This window comes from Nansenia antarctica, assembly GCF_963989245.1.
Source record: "Nansenia antarctica genome assembly, chromosome: 5".
Taxonomy (NCBI): Eukaryota; Metazoa; Chordata; class Actinopteri; order Argentiniformes; family Microstomatidae; genus Nansenia; species Nansenia antarctica.
The window spans coordinates 1,243,606-1,253,605 of record NC_137690.1 but is presented as its reverse complement, the minus strand read 5'-3'; the positions used below and the strand labels follow the sequence as shown (position 1 = coordinate 1,253,605).

The following is a 10,000-nucleotide window of genomic DNA, read 5'->3' as shown; positions in this document are numbered from 1 at the left end:
GTCCACAATTACAGACCTGTATCCCTTCTCTCCTTCCCTTCCAAAACCCTTGAATTCGCGGCATCTAAACAACTGACTGACTATCTCCGGAAGATGGATCACTTAGACCCCCACCAATCCGGCTTCAAGGCTGGGCATTCCACTGAGACTGCGCTCCTTGCTGTCACGGAAGCCCTCCACTCTGCCCAAGCTTCCTCCCTCTCCTCTGTTCTCATTCTCCTTGACCTGTCTGCTGCCTTCGACACAGTCAATCACCAGATCCTTCTCTCCATCCTCTCAGACCTGGGCATCTCTGGCACCGCACACTCCTGGTTTTCTTCCTACCTGGCGGGCCGCTCCTACCAGGTGACCTGGAGAGAATCGCTTTCTTCTCCACGAACCCTCTCCACTGGGGTACCCCAGGGTTCTGTCCTAGGGCCCCTACTTTTCTCCCTCTACACCAAGTCTCTTGGCTCGGTAATCTCTTCACACGGGCTCTCCTACCACAGCTACGCAGATGACACTCAACTCTGCCTGTCCTTCCCCCCGTCTGATGTACACGTGGCAACCCGTATCTTAGCATGTCTCGCTGACATTTCAACATAGATGGCTGACCACCATCTCAAGCTCAATCTTAACAAGAACGAGCTCCTCTTCATCCCCGGGAAAGCCTGCCCTCTCCAAGACTTCTCCATCACAGTGGAGAACTCTACTGTAACCCCCTCCCTGACAGCCAAGAACCTTGGAGTGATCCTGGATAACCGACTATCCTGTGCGGAGAACATTGCAGCAACGGCTCGCTCCTGCAGATTCTTCCTCTACAACATCAGAAGGATACGACCATTCCTTACCAGAGAGGCAGCGCAACTCTTGACCCAGGCACTGGTCATCTCCCGCCTGGATTACTGCAATGTACTCCTGGCTGGGCTCCCCGCTTCAGCCATTAGACCTCTGCAGCTCATCCAGAATGCTGCTGCCCGGCTGGTATTCAACCTCCCCAAATACTCGCATGTCACCCCTCTCCTTCGCACCCTGCACTGGCTCCCGATAGCAGCTCGCATCAGATTCAAGACCCTGGTGCTTGCATACCAGGCAGCTAAAGGGACAGCCCCTGCCTACCTGAAGGAAATGGTAACCCCCAAACCCCTGCCCGTTCACTCCGCTCCTCCACCTCGGCTGGCCAACTGGCCCCACCTCCTCTACACAGCAGTCGGGCTGCCCGATCACGTCTCTTCACAACACTGGCTCCCCGCTGGTGGAATGAGCTCCCCACGGCTGTCAGAACGGCAGAGTCACTACCCATCTTCCGTCGTAGACTGAAGACCTATCTCTTCAGGTTACATCTTAACTGCTCCTCCTGAGACATCTTCTGACCCTCACCACTACGTCTCCTAAAGACACCCGCTTTCCCCTCTACTGTGTCCCTAAGAACTTCTATTGCCCCCCTTGTACTGTTTCTCAGTTTCTCCACAAAAAAAAAAAAAGTTTTAGTAGAAGGCGATAGGGAGAAGGTTTTTCCTTCTATCAGTGGCCCCGGGCCCGAGCTAGATTACTCTTCCTGCAACGAATGATCGATTGCTGATTCACATGCTTAGTATTCAAATGTATTGATTGTAAGTCGCTTTGGAATAAGGCGTCTGCTAAATGCCAAAAATGTAAATGTAAATGTAAATGTAGCCTAGCCTAGCCTGTCTCTGGTTCCTGCAGGATGGTGGACGTGGGGGGTCAGAGGTCAGAGAGGAGGAAGTGGATCCACTGCTTTGAGAACGTGACGTCCATCATCTTCCTGGTGGCGCTGAGCGAGTACGACCAGGTGCTGGCGGAGTGTGAGACTGAGGTACACACACACACACACACACACACACACTATATACACACACACACACACTATATACTGTATATATATATATATACACACACACACACACATACACACCTTTCCCTTGTAAAGCACACACACACACACACACACACCTTTCCCTTGTAAAGCACACACACACACACACACACACACACACACCTTTCCCTTGTAAAGCACACACACACACACGCACACACACACACCTTTCCCTTGTAAAGCACACACACACACACACACACGCACGCACACACACACACACACACACACACACACACACACACACCTTTCCCTTGTAAAGCACACACACACACACACACACACACGCACACACACACACACACACCTTTCCCTTGTGAAGCACGCACACACACACACACACACACACACACGCACACACACACACACACACACACCTTTCCCTTGTAAAGCACACGCACACACACACACCTTTCCCTTGTAAAGCAGTGTGTAAATGTGTGCTTTGACTACGACCCTGAGACACAGAAGCTTCTTCAGAGGAGGTGCGCTGAGGGTGTCTGTGTGTGTGTGTGTGTGTGTGTGTGTGTGTGTGTGTGTGTGTGTGTGTGTGTGTGTGTGTGTGTGTGTGAGGTGTGTGTGTGTGTGTGTGTGTGTGAGGTGTGTGTGTGTGTGTGTGTGTGTGTGTGTGTGTGTTTAGAACCGCATGGAGGATAGCAAGACCTTGTTCAAACTGTCTCCCCCCTGTGTGTGTGTGTGTGTGTGTGTGTGTGTGTGTGTGTGTGTGTGTGTGTGTGTAGAACCGTATGGTGGAGAGCAAGGCGTTGTTCAGGACCATCGTGACCTACCCCTGGTTCCACAGCTCCTCCGTCATCCTGTTCCTCAACAAGAAGGACCTGCTGGAGGAGAAGATCCTGACCTCCCACCTGGCAACGTACTTCCCCGAGTACCAGGGTGAGACACACACACACACACACACACACACACACACACACACACACACACACACATTTTAAGGACATAAATACTAACAGTGCATTTTGATATCATGGAAACAATCTGTTACAGTAGTGCTGAGCCAACAAACAGTTCTGCCACACACAGGATGTTATTCACACCAGATGATACCAGTGGGTTGACAGATACAGTATAAATACTGTAAAACAGACAGTATCCAGCTCATGGGTACAGGAAGCACCGCCTTCTCCATATTGATATTGATATTGACGTCCAAGATCTCCAGAGACCCATCCCACCCTGGGTACGAACACTTTGCTCGGCTGCCCTCGAACAGGCGGTTCAGGACCATGTTCGCAAGGACAAACAGACTGAAGCTCAGCTTCTACCCCAGGGCCATTCAGGCCCTGAACACAGCAAAGACCTAGGTTCTAGGCCCTGGACAGTCTGGACGGATTGATGGCAGCTGCTGGATTGAAATCAGGTGTAGTGCTGAGGCACAAAATGTGTACATTTCAAGCCTGCAAACTGCGACACTTTAAATGAATGTGCAATAACACTATGTGCAATATGACAACCCTAGGGTACATAAAGTTGCAGAGAATAGGAAATGTTAGAATAGGTATAGCATAGCATAGAGTACAGCACAGTGTTTTATTTGTATAGTATAGTATAGTGGATAGTGTACATAGCCTTTATTTATGTAAACCAGCTCCTTTCCCTTCTTGTTTTTTAGTTTTTTTCTTTCCTAGCACCAGGGGAGCCCCCCCCCCCTCCCAAATTTCGTTGTTTGGTACCTGTACTATATCAATGACAATAAAGACCATTCATTCATTCATTCATTCATTCATATTGAGCGGCTACCAATAACAGCGGATGCTGAGCAATATTTTGCTAACTGTTTGGCCCTTCTCTTAGAAAGACCAGCCATATGAAGGCCTCTAACAACAGACTTATGAACATGGCCCAGGCTGCCAAATATGAAAACTAAAAGTTGACATCTGTAGCCCAGTTGTGATATGGTGTGTTGGTATTTTAAGATTTTGGTTAAAAGGCTTCCTCTAGGCTATGGTCAAAGGTGCAGCCAACTTCTAAAATAAGCACCACTCTGTGGTTTTCGTTGACAATTACAACATCGGGGGTGTTTGCTGAAATATTAGAGAACACTCCTAATGACTCTTCGTCACTACACAAACTGAACATGCTGGGCTTTACAGTGGAGTGCTTGTACAGCGTTGCGGGAGGCCTGAATATGGAAAAGACACCCTCTGAAATCAGATCCACAATTCGATCATGCCTACATATGTAGAGCCCTTTATCAGCATGACAACCATTTAAGATGTGGGGCATGGTTTCAGTTATCTGCTGGTGACTGTGATGTATGCAGTGTGGGCTATGACTGTCAGGAAGCCAGATGGAGAGGTTAAGCTTCGTTGTTAAAACCTGCAGCCTAGCTTTTAAAGTGAAGGTGACAATACACTCGTCAAGAGTTACACTTTTGAACACTGCGTGAGAGACAGAGTGATCAGCAGCAGGGAGACATGCCAGCTTCCCTTGCAATTTCAGTTCAGTCCAGTGCTGTCGTTGTCTTTGTCGTAGCGCCATCATGAGGTGTCCCCGGGTATTGACTGGTGGGAGAAGATGATCTGTCCCACAGATGTTAATGGTTGCCCTCACTGAGATGCTGGGGTCAGTGATGATCTCCTCAGAGACAGCCACCGCCACTGAGTTTGACCCCACCCACTCCAGGGCCACGTTGTTCCAGCCGCAGAGATCGTTGAGGTCAGGCCAGTCAGACCACACTCCGAATCCTGGGGAGTGAGTGTCCAACTTTCCACTGGCTTTCCTCTTAAATCCCAGGAAACTAGACTCTGATGGACGCGCCATGGGGACCTTGCGTCTCCGTAAGTCCAAGAACAGTGAGGCTCTAGCCATCTCCCTCACACACTGGTCGTCACTGTTCAGCATGTTCAGGAGATGGCTGAGTCTGGTGGCAAAATAAGTCCACTCAAAGTTAGGAACTCCGAGTCCGCCCTCCTGTTTGCTGTGGAATATGATGTCACGTGTGGTATGAGTGTTCAGTCCACACACACACACACACACACACACACACACACACACACACACACTACGACATGCTCAACATGCTAGAAACACTGCATGCTAGAACTACACATAACCAGATGATCACACAGTCTTTGCTTTTGAACACGTCCTAAAACGTAAGTTTGTTTACAAGCCGTGTATCGCTAACCCAGTAGCCTACAGCAGACGAGACAGTGAATCACATTCACAAACTATACATATGTAGTGATCCTAAAACTGTTGTTTGTTATATCTCTTCAAAACGTAAGGTCATAATATGTGAAGGGTTTTGGTACGGAGAACACATCTTTGGGGGAAGAAAATAAGCTTTTTGGTTTTATTTATTATTTGCGCGATCTGAGAATTGCCGACAATTCCTGTCCATGTTGATGACCAGGGAGGGAGGGAGGAGGGAGAGGGAGAGAGAGAGAGAGAGAGAGAGAGAGAGGGAGGGAGGGAGGAGGGAGAGAGAGAGAGAGAGAGAGAGGGAGGGAGGGAGGGAGAGAGAGGAGGGAGACCTACGTTGATGACCAGGGAGGGAGGGAGGAAGGAGAGAGAGAGAGAGAGAGGGAGGGAGGGAGGGAGAGAGAGGAGGGAGACCTATGTTGATGACCAGGGAGGGAGGGAGGAGGGAGAGAGAGAGAGAGAGAGAGGGAGGGAGGGAGGGAGAGAGAGGAGGGAGACCTATGTTGATGACCAGGGAGGGAGGGAGGAGGGAGGAGGGAGGAGGGAGGAGGGAGAGAGAGAGAGAGAGAGAGGGAGGGAGGGAGGGAGAGAGAGGAGGGAGACCTATGTTGATGACCAGGGAGGGAGGGAGGAGGGAGGAGGGAGGAGGGAGGAGGGAGGAGGGAGAGAGAGAGAGAATTGCTGACATGCGGCCCTTTTCACCAGACCGTGTCACAAGTGTATAATGCGCCTCCCCCCCCCCCCTCTCTGCCCTCCCCCTCCCCCCCTCTCTGCCCTCCCCCTCCCCCCCCAGGACCGGAGAGAGACCCCCAGGCGGGCCGGGAGTTCATCCTGACGATGTTCGTGGAGCTGAACCCCGACTGTGACAAGATCATCTACTCCCACTTCACCTGCGCCACCGACACAGAGAACATACGCTTCGTCTTCGCCGCCGTGAAGGACACCATCCTGCAACTCAACCTGAAGGAATACAACCTGGTGTAGGGAGGGAGGGGGGAGGGAGGGAGGGGGGAGGGAGGGAGGGGGGAGGGGGGAGGGGGAGGGGCCGTCAAAGACACCATCCTGCAACTCAACCTGAAGGAATACAATCTGGTGTAGGGTGGGAGGGGGGAGGGAGGGGGTGGGAGGGGGGGGAGGGGGAGATAGGGAGGGGGGGGAGGGGGAGGGGGAGATAGGGAGGGGGGGGAGGGGGAGATAGGGAGGAGGGAGGGAGAGGGGGAGGGGCCGTCAAAGACACCATCCTGCAACTCAACCTGAAGGAATACAATCTGGTGTAGGGCAGGGGGAGGGGCTAGGCTGGAGGGGGAGGGGCTAGGCTGGAGTAGGAGGGGCTAGGCAGGAGGAGAGGGAGGGGCTACGCAGGGCAGGCTCCTCCCTCCAGCTCCAGGGACTGTCTGACTGTCTGACTAACTGACTGACTGACTGACTGTCTGACTGACTGACTGACTGACTGACTGACTGACTGGCTGACTGTCTGACTGACTGACTGTCTGACTGACTGACTGGCTGACTGACTGACTGTCTGACTGACTGACTGGCTGACTGACTGGCTGACTGACTGACTGACTGACTGTCTGACTGACTGTCTGACTGACTGACTGACTGTCTGACTGACTGGCTGACTAACTGACTGACTGACTGGCTGACTGACTGGCTGACTGACTGACTGACTGTCTGACTGACTGACTGACTGGCTGACTGGCTGGCTGACTGACTGACTGTCTGACTGACTGTCTGACTGACTGACTGACTAACTGACTGACTGACTGACTGACTGACTGACTGACTGTCTGACTGACTGACTGACTGACTGACTAACTGACTGACTGACTGACTGACTGACTGTCTGACTGGCTGACTGACTGACTGACTGACTGTCTGACTGACTGACTGACTGACTGACTGACTGTCTGACTGACTGACTGACTGTCTGACTGACTGACTGACTGGCTGACTGACTGACTGACTGTCTGACTGACTGACTGACTGGCTGACTGACTGACTGACTGACTGACTGACTGACTGACTGTCTGACTGACTGACTGACTGTCTGACTGACTGACTGTCTGACTGTCTGACTATCTGACTGACTGACTGACTGACTGACTGACTGACTGTCTGACTGACTGACTGACTGACTGACTGACTGTCTGACTGACTGACTGAGTGCTAGGAGTGCTAGGCTAAGCGTTGTGAAGTTGTTTTGTTTTCAGAAGAGGAACTTGTTTTGCTCAAAAACTCAAGGGGGGAGGGGGGGGGGTGCTTTCTGGGGAGCTTCCCCCCCCCCCCCCACCCAGCCAGGACATCTGGACCCCCCCAGTGGAGAAGTGTTGATACTGTCATCTCTACATGATGGATACGATTGGTTAATGATTTCCTCCACCCTGGTACCGGGTCGTGTTCTGAAGACTGACTCCAGAGCCCCCCCCCCGCCACCGCCCCCCCCCAGACAGGGGTCAGGGGTCAGGGAACAGTGTTTGTTTGTTTGTTTATGTTCAGCGGTGCCACACTAGGCTCTATAGGGTCATATGTATTATTATTACTGCAGATGCCGAAACAATAATATGCTGTCAACACAATAAGGCTCTACCTGACACTGTTTACTGGAGGGGCAGGGGCGGGACAGGACAGGACAGAGGAGGGGAGGCCGGAGGAGGACAGGGGAGGCTAGGGGAGGCTAGGGGAGGCTAGGGGAGGACAGGGGAGGCTAGGGGAGGACAGGGGAGGCTAGGGGAGGACAGGGGAGGCTAGGGGAGGCCGGAGGAGGACAGGGGAGGCTAGGGGAGGACAGGGGAGGCTAGGGGAGGACGGGGGAGGACAGGGGAGGCTAGGGGAGGACAGGGGAGGCTAGGGGAGGACAGGGGAGGCTAGGGGAGGCCGGAGGAGGACAGGGGAGGCTAGGGGAGGACAGGGGAGGCTAGGGGAGGACGGGGGAGGACAGGGGAGGCCGGGGGAGGACAGGGGAGGCTGGGGGAGGCCGGGGGAGGACAGGGGAGGCTGGGGGAGGTAGACATCGGAGGACAGACTCATTGCTTTTCCCTGGGGGGGGGGGGGGGGGGGGGCGTGGCTCCTTGGACGCGGCAGCCAATCAGCTCCGGACATCTGGACGCGACCAATGGCAGCGCAGCAGCTGTCTCCTACAGCCCCGCCCCTGTCACAGTCCATCCAATCACAGCCCTGACTGAGGTACAGCAGCTCAGTGACAGCGGGGGGGGGGGGGAGCGCTGATTGGCTGTTTCCCATCCAGAGTGGGCGGGGCCTAGAGCTCAACACGCACCAGAGTTAAACCCTCGTCTCTGACTGGTTCCTGAGGCTCGACCCCGTCCCCCCGTCATTCCTGGGAGGAGCTTCTGGTTTCCATGGCGATCCCCCCCCCCCCCCCCGTCATTCACATGTTAATGACGCGTCGTGCAGTTATGAATGCTATGATCCATGTACATCTCTACTTCCTGTACATCTCTACTTCCTGTACATCTCTACTTCCTGCTTACGGAGCTTTGGAATCATAACTTTGGCAGACTGGATGTGCAGCAATGAACCTATGGAACTATGTAACTGTATTGTGACTAAATAATTAAGTTATGATTATATAATGATTGGAGCACTTTGAGCTGCAACGTTTGCAGGAAAAGCGCTATACAAATAAAAGTTATTATTATTATTATTATTATTGTATGGCTAATTAAGTTTTTATTTTTGTATTTTTATTTTGGTTTTATGTTGTTTTTTTGTTTTGTTTTTAAGAGGAGAATGTATATTTCTTTTTAGCCAGAAATTAACTTTAGCCTGAAATTAACAATTTAAGTTATCAGATATGTAGTATATAATATTGACATGAAGAGGAGTAACAGTGTTATCTCAGTACTTTTTGTTAATTGAATTTTGTACAAAGAACTGTCGACTCAATCCAACCAACAGGGCTGTCATGTCTGTATGACATCACACCATCACATGACATCACACCATCAGGAACACTGGTCATGGGGGGGTGATGACATCATCTCTGGTCATGGGGGGGTGATGACATCATCTCTGGTCATGGAGGGGTTATGACATCATCAGTGTTCTGTTCTAACGCTCATTAACTTTAACGCTTCTGTTCAGGTATGAGGTCATCAGAATGTTCAGGTATGAGGTCATCAGAATGTTCAGGTATGAGGTCATCAGAATGTTCAGGTATGAGGTCATCAGAATGTTCAGGTATGAGGTCATCAGAATGTTCAGGTATGAGGTCATCAGAATGTACTTTTGTTTCTTCAGATTTATTTATGAACGACATAAAAAGTGTCAGAAAAACAAGTTCATGTGTGATGGATGTACATGTGTTGGCTGGCTGGATAAGATGGGCAGAGGGGGGGGGGGGGTGGGGCTTCTTTTACAGAGTTAGCTAGCATTCACCTTCACACACACACTCACACAACCACACTCACATTCACACCCACACACTCCACACACACCCTCACACCACACACACGCTGACACCACACCACACACACTCACAACCACACTCACACTCACACACATACTCACACCAACACACACACACTCACACACAGTGCTTCACAAAACAAAAACAGTAAAAGCAGTGTGACCAGACACACACACACACACACACTCCCCCGAGGGACAGACATACAGGTCACCGTGGCAACGAGAAACTCCCTGAGAGGAAGAAACCTTGGGAGGAACCAGACTCCTCTGACTGAGCTGGGGAATGTCCCCAATACCACAGATTAGGCCACACCCCTTACATCTTAGACCACGCCCCTAACCGTTTAGACCACACCCCTTACACCCTAGACCACATCCCTTACATCCTAGACCACACCCCTTACATCCTAGACCACACCCCTTACACCCTAGACCACACCCATTACATACTAGACCACACCCCTTACATCTTAGACCACACCCCTTACATCTTAGACCACACCCCTTACATCCTAGACCACATCC

At 51.6% G+C, this 10,000-nt stretch overlaps 1 protein-coding gene across 1 annotated transcript in view; it reads left to right on the top strand.

The window, feature by feature from the left end:
• The window catches only part of LOC308159134 (guanine nucleotide-binding protein G(q) subunit alpha-like), a gene marked incomplete at both ends in the record, with an annotated part of 14,056 nt that extends 8,028 nt beyond the window's left edge, over nucleotides 1–6,028 (top strand). The window contains 3 exons of the mRNA XM_080532887.1: nucleotides 1,687–1,816; nucleotides 2,617–2,770; nucleotides 5,838–6,028. Coding sequence (XP_080389013.1) covers nucleotides 1,687–1,816; nucleotides 2,617–2,770; nucleotides 5,838–6,028 — 475 coding nt within the window. The remainder of the gene's footprint in view (nucleotides 1–1,686; nucleotides 1,817–2,616; nucleotides 2,771–5,837) is intronic.
• Nucleotides 6,029–10,000: the final 3,972 nt, after the last annotated feature.